The sequence below is a fragment of the Osmerus eperlanus genome, chromosome 15 (genome assembly GCF_963692335.1).
Source record: "Osmerus eperlanus chromosome 15, fOsmEpe2.1, whole genome shotgun sequence".
NCBI lineage: Eukaryota > Metazoa > Chordata > Actinopteri > Osmeriformes > Osmeridae > Osmerus > Osmerus eperlanus.
Genome location: NC_085032.1, coordinates 3,370,553 through 3,390,519, shown reverse-complemented (window position 1 = coordinate 3,390,519; position 19,967 = coordinate 3,370,553). Strand labels below are relative to the sequence as shown.

Sequence of the window (19,967 nt, the reverse complement as noted above, 5' to 3'; positions counted from 1 at the left end):
GACGGCCTGCGGTAGAAACTGCTTGCAAAGGCCGAAATATACTACTCCGTTTTCATGGAGACGGACACAGGGAACGCCCTCTCCGATGTGGAACGCTAGTCTGTCATTTTACGGATACCCCTTGGCTGTGATTGGTCCGCAATTGGTTCCACACACAAAGACATCATGTGGCAGTGTTGATCCACATACTTTTCTGGCGGTGAATTGTTTTCAGCACCCACAGCCTTCGGAGTACTATAAATTCAACAAATCCGTACGACTCCATTTTTCTGTCTGTCCATAATGGAGTCAGAGTAGTATAATTCAGCCTTTAGTCTCTTTTTTCTGGATTTTAGACTCCTGTAACGTCTGCCTGATGGCAGCAGCGAGAAGAGTCTGTGCTGGGGGTGTGTTCTGTCCTTGATGATATTGTGGGCTCTCCTGGTGACCCTGGTGGAGTAAATGTCCTGTAGTGAGGGGAAGACTGGTTTCGTTTTTTGCTCGATCGTTGCTACAATCCATCGTTATCGGGAAATGCAGCCCTGTGCTGTTTTGATCACACGCTGGAGCAGGGCCGGGGTGGGTAATTGGGAGAATCGGGAGAGTTCCCGGTGGGCCGCTTCACGGTGGGCCTCTTCATTTTTGGGCACAAACGGGGTCAAGGCCCACAAACAAGTCTTCCTGAGAGAAGAGGGAACAAGAGAAGGTACTCACGAAACTCCATGAAAGTGAAGAGGGAAGGACACCCAGTGCTTAAGTAGGAAGCGGTGATCACCGCAGGTGTAGCCCAGTGTTGAAGAAAAGGTTAGTGCTAGGTACTCTAGGATGAGTGTCTCCCTCTAGAGGGCTGGCGCTGGAGTGCCTTCCTGTCCTGGGCAGTGCAGTATCCATACCACACTATGATTGATTTGGTAAGGACGCTCTCGACCGTCCATTTGCACTTTTTTTTTTTCTACTCCTGATGTATGAGTATGTCATACATCAGGTGTAGGTATGTATGACTATGTCATACATCAGGCCGTCTCTGGAGGAGGGGATCCCTCACAGAATTGCTCCTCCCAAGGTTTTTTTTTTTTTTTCTGAGTTTTCATGGTAGTTTTTCCTTGTCTTCCTTGAGGGTTTAGGTTGGTTGAAGGGCAGTTCTAGGGGCATGTGTGAAGCCCTCTGTGACATTGCTTGCAAAAAAGTCTGTACAAATAAAATTTCATTCGATGATTTCATTTGATGAAAGGAGAGAGTAACATGAGAGGACAGACAGGTAACATGAGAAGACAGACAGGTAACGTGAGAGGACATGTTTCTCTTGCTGACTAGCTTAACATCCCATTCGACCAGCCTGGAGTGAGAGGCCTGTGGTGTCATTTTAGTTTAGTTTCAGTGTGTGCGGGCGTGTCTTTGTGTTTTTGTGGTACTTTTCCTTTCAACGGCTGGTACTCATTATAAATGGGACCAATCTTTCTCTCCTCCTCTCTGATGAACACTCACACACCTGTAATTAGCCTGGCTGGGTACACCGTTTGTGTGTTTCTGTCTGTGTCTCTGTTCTTGACTGGAGGATAGAGGAAGCTGCAGTTTAAATGATGTGTCATCATTGTGATGAAGACAGACTGTGACTCAACACTGTCTTTTCACGAAACAGTATTCATTCCCTGGTAGACTGTTCTTGTTCAAAGGATGATCTACTCTCTTCACCAGTGTGTGTGCGAACGCGTGTATGCATGCATGCATGAATGTATGTGTGTGCATTCATGTAACGTGTTTGTGTGTGTGCATGTATGGCCAAGTGCATGGTTCATTGCCCCAGAAGAAGCATACGTGTCAGGAATATTAATATATCAAGCATTGCACAGTCAGTCGGTGAACAAGTTTAAGAAAGCTTTATTGCTTGCGGCCGGCCCACAAGGAGACAAAAACATGACACGCCATTGTGCTACAAAGTTTGTCTGCTAGCATGTCGCGCTAGCTACCTATTTAAGCAGAACCGCTCTTGACAGTCATTAGTTAAAACAAAGGCATGCAAATGTCCCATGGCTCTTCTTCATTGGCTCCCTTGCATAGACCTGGCTCGCGTGGGTGCATGCGTGTTTACGTGTGTGCGTGTTTACGACATCAACCCTGATTGAAACACAACAACAGGATCTCCGGTCCTGGGGTCGTAAACTCCTTCACATAGGTGTCAACAAATGGTCACCAGACCTTGCGTCTTCACCTATAGTCCTTGTCACAAAGTATCTCCTTAAAACAACCATGTGCACCAACCCCCTTCTTCCTAGTCCTCAGCCCCAAGATAAGGGTCTTGTATGTTTACCCAGAGTTCAGATTTGGGGTTAGGCCTCTCTTTGCACCCAAGGAATACTGAACATCACAGAATCATTCTTTATACAGGATAAATGTGTTACATCTTCAATTTTTCCAACAATAAGCCAGGAACCAACTCAGGGATGGAACTGGAGGGATGGCCAGCATGATAATGATGATATCAGCAATCATTATCACCATCATTATTTTCACCATCATCATCACCATCAACACCATCATTATTATCACCACCATCATCACCCTTATCATTAATATCACCATAATCATTACCACCATCATCATCACCATGATCACCATCATTACCACCATCATCATAATCACATTCATCATTATCACCATTTTAATTGGTACCATTATCATTGGCACCATTATCAGCATCATTCTCTTGATCTATTTTCTCTTCTTGACATGTTACAAGACTGGTGTGACCAGGTGTCACCAGTCTTGAGTCTTTGAGTCAAGCTCAAAGCAGTCATGTTGGTTTTGCTCTTGCCATCAAACCAGTTGTCAGGTGCTCCTGTTCTGGGTTAGATCCCAGACTCCTGGATCCAGCAGCTCTCTCAGATTAGAAAACATGTAGAAGAAGCTTTCTGCAATGCTCTGTGTGGGAGTGTTTGAGTGTATGTTTGTGTATGAATGTACTCTAGTGTGTGTGTGTGTGTGTATGTATTCATAGCTTTAAATGTAGCAAAGTATCTTCCCAATGTGCTGAAATGTGTCATTTTCCTCCGCTGGCATCTGGATGAGTCAGAGCAAACACAGAGCTAAATGAATCAGCCGGCGGCGACCATTAGACAGGAAACAGCCTAGATAAACAGATCCAGACTTGGAGTGGCCTCACACTGACACGCACACACACATACACACACCTTCATCCATACCTTCATCCTCTGCTCTTTCCTCACATCTCTCATCCTCCTCTGAGACCCCACCCCTCTGCCTAGTTAAAAAATCTGCTCTGTTTGTTTCAGTTCCGTTGGCCTTTCCCCTGCTTGACTGTTTAGCAGCAGTTAGAATAACTGCTGCAGTAAAATCCACACAAGCTATCTGTTCACAGTCGTCATAGTGTAATACTGCAATACTGAGTCAGTGTCAAGCTGCTGTACCGAATCAGTCAAATTGCTCTAAGCCAATCAAATGTAATTTATCTAGCAATTTTACAAGAAATATAACATAGGGCTTCACAGATGCCTACAGATCAGCCAACAAGAGTAAAAATGGAGGAAACGTTGGGAGGAGCAGTTCAGTCAGGGATCCCCTCCTCCAGAGACACTGGAGGAGTGGACACTGTACTTTGTTCAGTTTGTTTAGTTACCTTTTATTGTCCCCCTTAGGGGCAATATGTTTGTTTTTAATACAAACTTTTAAAAAGAAAACTACCTTTTCTATTTAAATTGAGCAAATTTAAAGCACATGGAACAAACTCAAATTTGAATCTATTTGACTTAACTAAGGGGACCCTATACATTTACATTTAGTCATTTAGCAGACACTCTTATCCAGAGCGACTTACAGTAAGTACAGGGACACTCCCCCCGAGGCAAGTAGGGTGAAGTGCCTTGCCCAAGGACACAACGTCATTTGGCACAGCCGGAATCGAACCGGTAACCTTCAGATTACTAGCCCGACTCCCTAACCGCTCAGCCACCTGACTCCCACCTGACTATACAAAGATCCTAAATGGAAGGTCTGAAATAAATCATGAAGGGGGTGAGATGTGTCAGATATAATATGTTTCACTTTCTTAATCACCTAAATAAATCTGACAACCCAGGCAATTTCACACCCAGTACTTTGCTGAGTCATTCAAACTGCTGTACGGAGTCATTCATACTGCTATACTGAGTCATACTACTTTACTGAGTCATTCATCCTGCTGTATGGAGTCATACTGCTGCACTGAGTCATTAATACTGCTGTACTGAGTCATACTGCTTTATTAAGTCATTTATACTGCTGTATGGAGTCACACTGCTGTACTGAGTCAGACAGCTATACTGATTTATACTGAGTCAGTGTTATGGTTGTTATGACACAACATTACACTCCTGTAGCTCAGTACAGCTGGAAGGATTGGATTAGAGCAGCCGGCCAGACATCAGCTGGCTGTAGCTTTCAGTCAGGAGAGCAGAGCATCATGGGTCCTGGAAGGATGTGTCAGAAAGCATGTTGCCGTCATGTAGCATGTGCTGACATGCCTTTGTGGAATGTTTTAATTAGTGCTAATGGGAAGCTAATCTACCCTGTGACAGATCTACACACACACATACACTCACTAACGAGTGACAAATTGACAGTAATCCCTCAGCAAAGTGTGCACAGTAGAACATGAACAGACATGATTGTAGGTGACTGGCAGAAATAGGACACACCAATGTGTAATGTGTAACACGTTCCAGTTGTTCAGCCTTCGAGGCTCAGTGAGAAGGCTGTTTTGTGGTTGATGTCTGTAGTTCTCTACCTTGCTGTCCTGCTTGATGAGCCGCAGAGGTGAAAGGGACAAACAGGCGCCAGGGTTGAGTGGGGCTGTTGGTGTTGTTCCAGAGTGTAAACAAAACTTTTCTGCAGGATAAAGTTAGTTTATGGATACAGCTGGTTCAGATACGCAAGCCCTGCCCCTTGACTGCTCAGCAGGCCCCACACCCTAACTGGGATGTTTAAAAAAGGCTCCCTGATATCGTAAGAAACTCCTCTCCCTTCGCCACCCTTCCTCCTCTCCACTGTTACCTTCCCTTCTCTCCTCCCCTCTGCCAGGGCCTCTTGAAAGTTTTAATGACCATATTTATGTATTCCTAGTGGAGACGTGGTTTAATAGGAGTGGGTGGAGAGGCCTGTTAACCAGCCTTTAAACCAGCTCATCTAGAACAGGAAGTTGCTATGGACATGTTGTACTTGGTCTTAGAAAGACAGGCAGACCTATTTCTTTATGTTAACTAGTACCTCAGATAGGCAGATAAGGGTGAGTAGATGTAACTCCACAGGAAACCCCAACCTAAATATCTATACAACTGGGATTTAGACCATGAACAACCATTACTGACTGGTTACACTGTAGTACATGATAAAGATGTTTATATTTCTGTTCATAGATATAAGGTTTATATTTCAACTTAAGAACATCATTGACACAATTTTGTTCTAATGCAGAGTCTTGTTTATAATTGGTTATTGATATTATCTACAGTATACCTGAGATTTTTTTAAATAGCAACACTTGCTTTCTTGTCTTGCCAAGATACTTACGGTAATAGATGTTATAAACATTCAAATTGAATCCCACAGCATCATCACAGTCCTTTCAGCCTGCTTTGTTTTCACTTGGTCCAACTGCACCTTAACACTGATGAGGTGGATGGTCTAGCTCCCTTCTCAGATGTATGGAAGCAAATCGTTACCAAAATTCAAATGCAAATGCATTTTAAGAATGTGGCTGCATTATTTGACTCATAAATGAAATTAGTAATCAATCATCCTATTTGCATTTTAATTTTCTTCAAGAGTGCTCAATCTTTCACTTAAGTAAAATGAAAAAGAAATAGACATTTGAGATTTAATTTTCAAAACATGCCCCAGCAAATAGATACCAAAATTCAATTTGAAATGTAAAATTTGAAAATTAAAATGCATTTCCAGAAATGCATTTTCATTTTAAGAACGTGGCTGCAAAATCGTGACCACAATTCAAATTCAAATGCTTTTCCAGAAATGCATTTTCATTTTAAGAACGTGGCTGCAAAATTGTGACCACAATTCAAATTCAAATGCATTTCCAGAAATGCATTTTCATTTTCAAGAACGTGGCTGCAAAATAGTGACCACAATTCAAATTCAAATGCATTTCCAGAAATGCATTTTCATTTTAAGAACGTGGCTGCAAAATCGTGACCACAATTCAAATTCAAATGTATTTCCAGAAATGCATTTTCATTTTAAGAACGTGGCTGCAAAATCGTGACCAGCCTCATCTGTTGAATTTTCGGTAACGATTTGCTTCCATACAGATGAGGCTGTACCATAGTTTAACATTATATACATACCATTTTGTGGTGTAAGGTTTTGTGGCTAGTGTGTAGAGTTCAACAAAGTTAGTGCCTCAGCAATCCAGAAAACCAGTAACACTACTTTATTGCAAACTGCAATGTCCTGCACACAGACAAAGCTAAAGCCAAATGTTTTTCATTTATATTGTTATTGTGTAGTTGGTGCTTCACATTCTTATTCAAATTATGGTTTGAGTATATTGTACTGACACAAAAACACAATGTTTAAAAGTTTGGAGAGGTTTGCAAGAATTGTTTGCTTTTGCAAAAGATGTATACTGTTTTGCTGGTTTGATGTAAGGTTTTGTGTGAGTGTGTGGAGTATAACAAAAATTGCATATAATTTTAAAGAAAGTTCCTTAACAATAAAAAAAAGCAAAGAACTACGTTTTTACGTGGAAAGTTATGATCTCAAAAGAATGGACATTTAAATGACCACCCATCCCTAACTTTACCAATCCACAAACATGGTGCTTTACATTTACATTTAGTCATTTAGCAGACTCTCTAACCAGAGCGACTTACAGTAAGTACAGGGACATTCCCCCGAGGCAGGTAGGGTGAAGTGCCTTGCCCAAGGACACAAGGTCATTTGGTTTGCATAGCCGGGAATCGAACTAGCAACCTTCTGATTACTAGCCCGATTCCCTCACCGCTCAGCCACCTGACTCCCTACATGGAACTGAAACGAGTGCAATATCTATGGAGTGAGATATGGGATATAACTGTTGGCATTTGAAACAAAAAATATTGTAATTGAAATGTAAGAAACTGTAAAAAAACATGAATTGAGTAATGTTCTTTCAATGTTTTTTCTCATTCACTGCAAAAACTGTACATCTAACTAAGTGTGACAGTCTTTATACTTTAAATTGATGTTAAATCGAACTCCAAAGATTAATGTCTGCATGTGTGTGTGCATTGTCCAGTGTGCAGGGAACGGATGCAGGAAACGGTATCCGAGTGTTCATACCAGACATTGGGATGCTGGTTGCTGGACTGGTGACCTGGCTTCTCTGCCTACGTCTGGAGGACAAGCCTCAGGGCATGGACACCTCACTAAACCACAACAATGAACGTGACACCCAGGTGAGACACACACACTGCTGTCCGAGGGGTAAACCACTGAACCTGTCTCACACACAGGTCCCTATTCCCTCCTTCCTAACTGTCCGTCTCTCCCCATCCTCTTCCTCCTCCTACTACAAAACATACCTGATTTCTCACAGCTGGAAGACAATATGTAGCAACATTTCAGAAGTAAAGAAACCATACTCTCAAACATGGACCCCATCTCCTCTTTTCAAGCTCCTCATCCCTCTGTCCTCTGTTCTCCTCTACTTGCACATTAGGTTTATTGGCAAAATATACAATTTCTCAGCTGTTTGCAATAAACAAATTACACAAGAATTGTTTAAGTAGTTTAATGAAACTAATATTACAAGGGTTTTATCCAAATTCAACACAAAATGCTACTTTTAATGACTTTAATGAATTTACTGCAGTCTCAAAATGATTCAACCCCTTCATGACAAGCATCTTCAGTACTTAGTAGAGCACCCTTTTGCTTTTATGACCTGCTGCAAACGTGATGCATAGCCAGACACCAGCTTCTGACAGCGTTCCTGAGGAATCTTAGCCCATTCCTCATGGGCAATGGCCTCCAGTTCAGTAATATTCTTTGGTGTGCGTATTGCAACCGCCTTCTTCAAATCCCACCAGAGATTTTCGATGGGGTTCAAGTCAGGCGACTGTGACGGCCGCTCTAGAATCTTCCATTTCTTCTTCTGAAACCAAGCCTTGGTGGACTTTGAGGTATGCTTGGGATCATTGTCCTGTTGGAAGGTCCAATGACGCCCAAGCTTCAGCTTCATAACAGACGGCATGACGTTTTTTCCTAAGATTTCCTGATACATGACTGAATCCATCGTGCCCTCCACACACTGCAGGTTTCCAGTGCCAGAGGCAGCAAAGCAGCCCCAGAGCATCACTGAGCCACCGCCAGCCATGCTTCACTGTAGGCATGGTGTTCTTTTCAGCATATGGTTCATTCTTCTTCCTCCAGACATACCGCTGATCCATAGGCCCAAAGAGTTCCAGTTTTGTCTCATCGCTCCACAGAACAGAATTCCAAAACTTTGGTGGCTTATTTATATGGTTTTTAGCATATTGGAGCCGACTTTTCTTGTGCTTTTGGGTCAGTAGTGGTGCGCGTCTTGGAGTCCGGGCATGGAACCCTTCAGTGTTTAGTATGCGCCTTACTGTGCAAACTGAAACCTCATTGCCTGCTGCCACCAAGTCTTGCTGCAGGTGTTTTGCAGTCACTCGAGGGTTTTTGACCACTTGCCTCCGCAGGAATCTGGTGGCAGCCGCTGATAGCTTCCTCTTTCTGCAACATCCTGGTAGTGTAGCCACTGTTCCTTCAACTTTGAACTTGCGAACTATGCTTCCAACTGTATCTTTAGGGACATTCAGTGCTTTTGCTATCTTTTTGTATCCTTTTCCTTGTTTGTGCAAGGCAATTATCTCTTTTCTGAACTTTTTGGACAATTCTTTTGACTTTTTTGACATATTTCTAACATGCAATCAAACATCACTCTCAACAAAACCCTAGCCAGTCCAGGTATTTATGTGTTCTATCTCAAGCACACCTGAACTAATGAAGCCCTTGATTAGTTGCACCAGGTGCAGGGCCGCGTTTGTGCAATGGGCAGGAGGGGCTGCTGCCCCGGGCCCCGGCCACTAGGGGGCCCCGGCACGGGAGATATATATTTTTTTTTATAATAATACATATTTTTGATGCATTTACCCACCCGTAGTGAAGTCCACGTTCTCTTAGCGTCACGTGTCGTAGCCGGTATCAAAGCATGCAAAACAACAATAGGTGCGTTTGACATGAACTGACTTCATGCAGCGCTGCAGCCGGCTGCAGGCGGCTGACTTGAAACAGTAAGTAAGTAAGTAAGACTTTATTTATATAGCACATTTCATACAAGAATTGTAGCTCAAGGTGCTTTACATAAAATCAATAAAAACAATAATACAAGTGATAAAAGTAATAATTAAAATAGCTAATTATAAAAACAATAATATAACTAATAAAAGTAGGAAAACACTTCTGAGATCAAATTACTTAAATGCTTCGGTAAAAAGGTAGGTTTTAAGCTGTCTTTTAAAAATGTCTAGCGTATTTGCTTCCCTAATATTTATGGGTAATTTGTTCCATAGTTTTGGGGCGTAATTGACAAAGGCCGAATCACCAATCTTCTTATGACTGCTTCTGGTGACCTCTAATAGGCCTGCATTTGATGATCGCAGTGTTCTAGCTGGTGTGTAGTTTATAAGGGAGTTAGCAATGTAGCTAGGTCCTTGTCCGTGTAGAGCTTTGTATTTGAGGAAAAGGACCTTAAAGTCAATTCTGAAGGTAACGGGGAGCCAGTGTAAAGTAGCTAGGACAGGACTAATGTGTTCTCTCCTTTTAGTTTTGGTTAATAATCTAGCTCTAATGAATGAGCTGTAGTCTTTCAGTGGTTTACTTGGGAAGACCAGTGAAAAGTGCGTTATAGTAGTCCAGCCGGCTGGATATAAAAGCATGAATTAACTTCTCTGCATTTTGGTTTATGAATGGTCGTACCTTTGCTATATTCCTCAGGTGAAAGAAAGCTGTTTTGGTCACTTTATTAATGTGAGAGTTGAAATTCAAATCTGAGTCCAGGATTACACCGAGACTCGTCACCTCTGGTTTAAGACAGGGGGTTAAGCCTCCTAGATTCTTAGTAAGCATCTCTCTTTTGGATTTGGGGCCACATAGTAGGACTTCGGTTTTGTCTTCATTTAATTTAAGAAAGTTATCATTCATCCATTTGTTTATTGCCAACAGGCAGTTGGTAATGGAATTGATGGCCGTTGCATCATTGGGTTCAGTGGATATATATAGTTGTGTGTCATCCGCATAGCTATGGAAATCTATGTTATGTTCTCTGATTATGTTGCCGAGTGGTAACATATAAAGAGAAAAAAGTAATGGACCTAAGCAGCTTGCTTGAGCAACCCCGTAGCAGTTCTCATGTTTCTTGGACCTATGGTCTCCTAACTAACATAAAACTTCCTTCCTGTGATATATGATTTCATCCAGTTCAATACACTATCCGTGAACCCAATAAGCTTTTCCAGTCTATTGATTAGGATGTTGTGATCAATGGTATCAAATGCTGCACTGAGATCTAACAGGATAAGGATAGAGACTTTATTTGCATCAGAGTTTAGTCTGAGGTCGCTAATTATTTTGGTGAGAGCAGTTTCAGTACTGTGATATTTCCTGAAACCTGACTGCGAGACTTCCAGGATGTTATTTTCTTCAAGAAAAGAATTTAATTGGACTAAAACTATTTTTTCCAGTACTTTACTAATAAATGGAAGGTTTGATATTGGTCTGTAATTTGCAAGTAGACTGTTATCCAATTTGGGTTTCTTTAAAAGGGGCTTTACAACAGCTGTTTTGAAGGCATCTGGGAAGACGCCAGTTCTAAGGGATGTGTTTATAATCTCTAGCACCGGACCTGAGACACTATCAAACACTCGCTTAAAGAATGTTGTGGGTATAGGATCAATATCTGAGGTTGTGGAGTTAGATTCGTTGACAATTTTGGAAAGTTCACTAAGTGTGATACAGGTAAATGTGCTCATGGTTATGTTGCAGAATCTACTGATGTCAGTTTCGACCCCACTATTAATAATACTAGCTCTGATCAAAGTTATTTTGTTCTTGAAGAACAAAGCAAGCTCTTCACATTTAACTACTGAGGATGGAGGTGGAGCAGGGACAGTGTTTAGCAGCTGGTCAATGGTGGAGAAAAGAACTCTGGAATTTATGGCATTTTCTGTAATAATGTTGGAGAAATATTCTCTCCTTGCTAGACGGATGGTTTTGTTATAGGTGGTTAGTGTATCTTTGTAGATATTGTAGTGGATAGTGATCTTTGTTTTCCTCCATTTTCTCTCTGCTGCACGGCATTTTCTTTTCGTTTCACTAACATTTTTATTTCTCAGCCATGGGGAGGTTCTGCTTGTGCACTTCTTTTTGGTTTTCAGTGGTGCAACAGAGTCTAACACAGATAATAGTGCATCATTGAGGTTCTCTACCATTTCATTCAGAGAGCAATCATGGTTAGTCGGCTCATATAGAGCAAATTGTTCAGAAAATGTCATCATAGCTGTATCGTCTAAATATCTTCTATGGAGTAAGAACTTGAAACAGTGAATTCTGGCTAGACTTTTTGTCCGACTTGAGACGGCGCCGAGGCTAGGTCACTGTGACGTAGCCATCAAAGTACAGTGAGATCGATTCGAGAACTGCCGGCTGTGTAGCCGAGCGCATTTTCTATTTTTTTTTTAATTATTTTTTTATTTTTTTATTAGCAATTTCAACAATGTCAAATGCATTTGAGTTTACAAGATACATAAAGTACACAAAAAACATCATTTACATTCAGAGTAAACATGTATCAATACAAATTAAAATAATCAAAATTAACGCTAGGGGATATAAAAGTTTACATAAATATATTTAAATTACTACAGATTGTTACTGTTTTAATTGCCTTTTTGTTTAAGAGAATTTTTATTGAAAAAATATACTGTCTGAGCTCTCCATTCAAGGCAAAAAAGCAAGGTTTTCTTCCCATGAATTTGCATCTATGAATATGATACTTGGCCATAATAATAATGAGATTAATTATATATACACAGATGTTTTTCCTGGAACCGTCAAATAGCCCAAACAATACATCCTTCCAAAATAAACAAAAACCAGCCTCAATATTTTCAGTAATAAACTTAAAGATTTTGCCAAAATTCTTTTACAATTGGACAATGCCAGAATAAATGCACAACCGTTTCTTCACATTCATTACAAAAACTGCAAACAACATCAATGTCTTTCTTAAATCTTTTCTTAATATAGCTTTTTGCTGGATAACACTTATGGATAAGTTTAAATGAAATGTCCTTCACTTTATTTGTGACTAAATATAAATTAGGTAAAAGCCAGACATTCTTCCAAACAATATCATTGACAAAACTATTCCAGTAAGGAATAACATAAGACACCATAGTAATATCTCTCTGAAACAAAGTTCGAATAGATCTATTATTATTTCTACCAATATTGGGAAAGCAGGTTTTGCCTATAGAGGAATTCGTAACAAGATTATGCACAAGGGGCCAATGTTGGAGTGTAACCCTTGGCTGAGATTTAAAGAGCGTACAAATACCAGAGGGTATTGCTCCAAAGATTTTTGCATAATCCCCAGGTGTAACTGGTATTTTGTATTTAGCAAGAAACTCATCATAAGTGAAAGGACGACCCTTCTCATTAAATAATTGATCTACCAGCAAGATATTATTACAGACCCAATTTTCCAAAAAGAGAGATTTGTGTTTATATAAAATGTTCTTGTTATTCCAGATCAAATAGTTGAGGGGAAAAATTGTGTTTGTATATGAGAGACCAAGCCAAAAAAGCCTGTCGATGATACGCAGATAATTTTACGGAAATTAGTCAATGTCATAGTCACAAGCAAGAAAAAAGTTTAAGCCACCAAGATTAGACAACACATGGAGAGGTATCATATTCCAAACTAAAGAGGGGTTTCAAAAAAATTGTTTTAGCCAATTTATCTTAAAAGTATTATTTAAAGTACAAAAATCCAATACATTTACTCCACCATTTTCATAGGAATCCATAAGAACAGTCGTTCTTATATAATGTGTCTTATTTTTCCAGATGAAATTGAATATCATTTTGTCTATCTCCTTTAGTAGCTTATTATCCAGATGCAGGGCCAAAGCCGCATAAGTCAAACGAGAGAGACCCTCTGCCTTAGTAATCAACACTCTACCTCTCAATGATAGATCTCTTAATAGCCATTGATTAAATATTTTTTGAGATTTTTTAATGACAGGAGAAAAATTGGAATGACTTCTCTTATGTTGGTCTTTGGTAACTACAATACCCAAATACAGAACTTCATTTTTAATTGGAATATTGTAAAGAGAAGAGGAAGTGCTCTCCTTAATAGACATAAGTTCACACTTATTAACATTCAAATGTAGACCAGATGCCTCTGAAAATTCTTTAATTGCATTTATAGCAACAGGAATTTGAAACTGATTCTTCAGAAATAGTGTGGTATCGTCTGCCAGCTGCGTCAATAGTAATTCACTGCCAAGTAGAGAGATACCTTTCACAGCACTAGCTTTAATATGGTCAGCCGCTGAGCCACTAAAAGGAAGAGATAGGGGGAGGTAAGGCATCCCTGCCTTATACCTCTAGACACCTCGAATCTAGGGGATGTGCCGCCCGTGAACTCCATCCATCCATCATCTTCCGCTTGTCCGGGGGTTGGGTCGCGGGGGCAGCAACCTAAGCAGGTAGGCCCAGACTTTCCTCTCCCCGGCCACTTCCACCAGCTCTTCCTGGGGGACCCCGAGGCGTTCCCAGGCCAGCCGAGAGACATAGTCCCTCCAGCGTGTCCTGGGTCTTCCCCGGGGCCTCTTCCCAGTGGGACGTGCCCAGAACACCTCACCAGGGAGGCGTCCAGGAGGCATCCTTATCAGATGCCCGAGCCACCTCAACTGGCCCCTCTCGACGCAGAGGAGCAGCGGTTCTACTCTGAGCCCCTCCCGGATGACCGAGCTTCTCACCCTATCTCTAAGGGAGAGCCCGGACACCCTGCAGAGACAGCTCATTTCGGCTGCTTGTATTCGCGATCTCGTTCTTTCGGTCACTACCCACAGTTCGTGACCATAGGTGAACTGAATAGAACTATTACTATGCATATACAAAGTTTTAATAGCCATAGAAAAGTAATTACCAAATCCAAACTTTCTCAAAGAATGCAAAAAAACTGATGCTCCACAGTATCGAAGGCCTTGTAAAAATCCAAAAACAACATAAAGCCATTGTCATCAATCACATCTGAATAATCCAAAATGTCCAAAACCAGCCTAATATTATTTGTACATTTACATGTCTTTTTGCCATGAAACCAGATTGTGTTTCATCAATAATAGAAGTCAACACCATCTTGAGTCTTTTAGCCAAAAGTAACGCTAGAATTTTATAATCGTTGTTAAGCAAGCAAATTGGTCGCCAATTGTCTATTAGCAGTTTGTCTTTGTTGGGTTTGGGTATTAAACAGTCACCCCTTGAGTCATAGTAGTTGGGAGGCAATTTTTCTTTAAGCATTCCGTAAAGACCTCCAATAAAAACGGAGCTAGTTCATCGGCAAATGGCTTGTAAAATTCTGACATTAGCCCATCAGTACCAGGTGATTTGTTGTTTTTTAGCAGATTCAAATTATTCTTAATCTCCTGTAGAGAGATAATCTTATCGCACATCTCCATTTGGCTCTTATCAATAGTTTTAATATTGAGAGTCCAGGTAATTATCCGCAGTTCTATGGCAAAACTTAGAGTTATGTACATTTTTATAAAAATTGCTACAAAAATTTGATATCACTTTGAAGTCATCTGTAATAACCCCATCAATATTCAACTTATTAATACTCTGGTTATTGGAATGGGCTCTTTCCAAGTTAAAGATCCTGTAAAGTGGACCTGGAAACGAGTTTTAAATTCGCCACACCACAGAATGTGTTATTAACTTCCCATCCAAATTCGAATGAAAAAATAACACCGACAAGTATGTTAAATTAGGCTTTGAAATCGTTAAAAAATCAGTAGTCTTCTCTGCTTGAGACTGGGGGGGCGTGTCGCCTGAAGGAGCTGAAGCTCTGCCCCTCGCTGCCTAGTGCCTACCTCCGACCCAGATAATGGACGCTATGTCAAGCCAAACAAAACCGTATAGAATTAGAATTTATTTGTTCAATGAGTGAAACATACAGATGCATATAAATGAAATGTTCCCCTAAGCTGTAACAGTAAAAATGGACACCAGAGACAGCAGACAGTGAGCTCTCCAACTAGGCTACTTCTAACACATTAGCTACCATTTCACCAAAATACCATCATTCTACACCGAGTAGCCTAATATCAATTTAGCGGTTTGCACTAACTCATAGCAGAGATACCTCTGGAAAAGTTATCTAGTATAATTATAACAAGCACACAGAACTGAGTGATGAACTGCTGGTGGCGGTGGATGGTCGAGGTGCGACCGGAGGATGAACGGCCGGAGGGGCGATGCTCGGTACGGCTCCGCGCTGCAAGAGAAGCTGTGTGTTGGTGAACCCCGTCTGTCTCTGGTCCATGTTAAAACTGTCCGCCGTGAAATGGTCAGTGCAGAGGCGGCTGTTGGAGTTTATCCGAAGCTTTCCATGAGCGTGGCTCTTCACAAAATCTATCCACCTATTTTTCCTTTCATTATCAATAGGGAACTTAACCCGTTAAGGAGTAGCGTCACACATATGTGATCGTTCGAAAGCGGGCCCCACAGAGTACCGTCACACGTGTGATTCTGAACATTCCAACCGACTATTTTCCGATAGACAAAAACTATATGACAAACGCTATAGTATGGCTTCAAAATTTACAATTAGGAGGCTAACAAGTAACACTAGCAGGTAGTAGCATTGCTACGAGTATTATGCTAGGTTGCTAGGTAACGGAAGCTAACTAAAACTAGCTAGCTTCCGTTTTGGAAAAATAACTCACTCTGGTAGAAGCGTCGGTAATATTTAGAACTCACTCCTTAAAAGGTTAAATGGCGTTGCAGCGCAGCTGGAGTTCTTGCATCCAGGGAATATCCAGTTGCGGGTGGTGGGAGACATCCTGAAGCTAGCTAGCTGATGTAGGCTACAATAACAGTACAGCAGGAGGAGCCATTCAGTGATCTGACGTAGATAGGGCATTTTTTGGCTCCGCCCATTAAAACCTGATCTGAAAACGGAAGAGTAACTGTTCTTCGGTTTAACTCCACATTTAAGTGTGACAAAGTTATAGCGCTTTGCACATGCTTTCAGGAACTCATTTCACACGTATATAATGTACTTAGAAGCAAAACATGGAATTTACTTTACAGGATCTTTAAAGAAATAGTGTGAATTTTGTTCCCCCTCTTCCAACCATTTAGCTCTCGACCTAATATAACCACCTCTTGCCTTCTGATTATACAAGTCATCTAGTTTAGCTTGTAGCTTAACTAACTCAACTTTTTCCTCGTCTAATAAAGTATTTGGGCTTTTATTTGACAAAAAGGTAATCCTTGTTATTACACTTAATTCTGCAGATCTTTGAGATTTGGACTTCATAGAGCCATATTCTCTAAAATATTTTCCCACCTCAAATTTAAATAGCTCCCAATTACTACTAAAAGTTTTTCTTCTTTAGCTTTTGACCAAAAATAAGAAATCTGATTTAAAACTTCTGTTCTAACACCATCATCTTGTAATAGTGAGCAATTGAGTTTCTTATATAGCCTACTAGTGTAATAATTGGACCAATACGCTGTTCCTATTGGTCCAGAAGACGTTCTCAAAAGTTAATAATACCGTTTATATACCTCCCGAATGTTCGCAGAGGTAAATAAACGGTTTTATGGACCTCTAGCAACAAGCGGTTGCCTTGGATATGTAGACATTGACCTTAACAACTTAGCATCAGCTCGGCAACAAAGTAGCCTAAGTTGCCTAAAAAAAACCTAAAACAACCAAATATGGTTTCTGCACAGGTCCGCAAACGCCCCGCAATCGCTTCGCGTTTTAAAAAACTATCTGAAGCAGACAGAAGACGAATTGATGTTGTTGATATGTTGCCTTGGAGGTGTAGTGACGTCACCAGTGCAAGTGCAGCTGATTGCTCTGACAGCATGGCGTCTGCTCCAGATTCGACCTGTTTGATTTGTTATCTTCCCACGTATTGTTGTAGTATATAAGAAACCAAATGTTTACTCCTCGATAGGTCAGCAAACGCTTTGTCGCCTCGATTTGTTAAAACGATTAGTTTGTAAACGTCGGCCTACGTTCTCGGTTAACAAACGTTTTAACAAATCTCGGTTTACAAAGGCGTTTGCAGACCTGGGCCCCATTCGTCGTAAGGGTTGAAGCTAAGTTAATCAATTGTCCCTTTAGCCCGTTAACATTAGCGAGATGAGTGAGAACAGCAAATATCGGTTCGTCAACGGCTGATCCGCATCCAAATCATGTGGTTAATTTCAATCAGGCTAAACTTATCAGGGAAATTGCACGTGCACGTCCTACTTCAAAAAGCAGGAAAGGTCGATCACCAAAACCGTGATTTTCTAACGGTATGATGGCGGAAAAGACGAAAGAGAGAGCGGTGATAGGCTATTCTCGCCATCCGAGCAAACTATTATAATGAGTCTCTAGACAATAAGCATATTATCATGGCTAAGTCAAACACCGCCACCGCTGCCAGAGCAAAACAATCAGCTTGGGAAAAAATTGCCGATAAGCTAAATGCGAAAGTTTTGGGGAAATGTATAGGCTCATCTTAAGTGCCTCATTACCCCAATCAATCAGATCACATTTCTTTAATTGTGCCTGCTGGTATAGGCTTAATGGAAATTAATAATCGAATGAGATCTTGCTAGTGAAAATAATGATCTCAACTCTTTCAGAATAAGTAGGCTAAATAAAAACAAGGCCAAAGAGTATCGAATTGATACGAATTCATAGACAATTATGAGGATATATGTAGGCTACTGCGCTTATATCATGTACTATATATGTGTATATGCATGTAGGCATATGTGTAAATCCCTCTTTGATGTAATTGACTGGGACATGGCCAGGGAATATGATGAATTGATTCATCAGCTGGTTAAGCGCCAAGTACACTTTTCTTACAGCAACGCATGCTGCGGCTTTGCCAATGTTTTCTGCATCGCCTATACTGTATACAAATGTAGCCTATAGCCTACCTGACGCAAAAAACCTAAAGGCTATGCAGTCTGAAGCACAGTTAAAGTTTCAAGTAGCTTTATTGTCAATTTCTTCACTTGTCAAGACATAAAAAGGAATCGATATGACGTTTCCCACTCTCCCACAGTGAAACATAGAAAAAGCACAGGCACAACAGATAAGACAAGACATTTCGTAAAACATAGCGTTACATATTCACATACAGCAGCATAAGCTCATAATAAAGCATAAAGCTTGCTGCGGCGTGTGGTATTTGCAATGTACAGCCCGAGAAGGTCTTGCAAATAAATGAGTCCATGTCGGCTGAATCGATATCGCTCAAACAAGAACGCATCCGTGTGAAATAAAGGATCTTGGCAATCGCGAAGAACTCTATTGGTATGGAAAGCTAATCGAACTAAATTATAGCTCCTTGGTCAACTGGGTCTCTCAAAAAGGGAGCTTCCATGTTATTTTCTGGGGGTGTGTCAAGCTTATCCAGCTACACTTACGTTAGCCTGCTCTGGAGCAGGTTAGTGCTAATTGATATGTTACTATGGTGATTTATCGAAAGTTGCTTCCACGAACCAAAAAGAGGGGCGTTTTTTATCTTAGCCTGAAAATTAGCTCGCTAAACCGCTTAGCGAGCTACAACGAATACCCCCATCGAGGAGTAAACATTTGCTGTTTCCAATACCTTGACTGAGCAGTCCCACTTTTCAAATTGGATAACTTTATACAAAAACATATCGCCTTGTGATCTGTAAGAGGAGTTGGGCATATATCCATCTCTATAGCATCTTTGTTAAGACTCCCAGAGATTAACCAAAAATCAATTCTAGACTGACCCGAGCGCATTTTCTCAAGAGCAACTGCAAGGGTTCTAATGACGACACAGCTATTTCATGATTGGCCAGACTCACACACAACAACTTTGACGCGTGTTTTGTAATTATTCTGACACCTTCAGTTTCGCCAACGCTCAAATCCGGACCAAACACATTAATTGAATAAAAAATGTGTTGAAGAAAGGGTTTTAGTCCGCCTCTTCACTAACGGAAAGACTAAGTTTAATTATAAATAAAGTAAAGTAAACAAACAGCACTTGATCGGCCATGACTGACGTCAACGCAGCAAACCACAAAAAGCTGGAATGTCCGACTTTACAGAGACGTTTTCAACTCCTCCCCGACTGCAAGCGGCTACTCTCGCCGGTTTTTTCATGCAGCCGCAGTCCATGTCGAACGCACCTACTGGCTTCGCATGAAGGTGATGTCAAACGAGTTTGACCTGCTTCGCCAAATTGACTTCAACGATTTGATTCGTGACTTTGCCTTCAAAAAAGTAGACGTGGACTTAAACTAGTCCCACACTGATTATATAGCCTATGTTCTTTTCAGTAGGCGGCCACAGCCTGATAATTAAATTGTTCAATCGAGTTGTTTGTGTGTGTTCGCTGGGCTTTGTGTGTGCACGCTCGACTGCATGTTCCAATTTATTTGACATTGTGGCTGGCTAGGGGTGGGTGTTACAATCAAGCCCCCACCCCTCGCCCCTCGGCTTGAAGCAACGGCCCCGGTGGATGTAGGTGGTATAGCATTTCTTGTTAGACTTCCGGCTCTTCCGGTCATTTTTATTCTATTAACTCCAGTCAACATTTACAAAACTATCTCCCCCAATAATTTTTGTTCGATTATCGAACCTGGCTCATACTACTAGCTTTTTCATAGAATATTTTTTCCTGATC

General features: G+C 41.0%; 1 protein-coding gene across 1 annotated transcript in view; it reads left to right on the top strand.

The window, feature by feature from the left end:
• LOC134035123 (piezo-type mechanosensitive ion channel component 2-like) overlaps positions 1–19,967 on the top strand; it is a 113,644-nt gene that overhangs the window by 38,639 nt on the left and 55,038 nt on the right. The window contains 1 exon segment of the mRNA XM_062479976.1: positions 7,268–7,427. Within this exon segment, the coding sequence (XP_062335960.1) occupies positions 7,268–7,427 (160 nt within the window).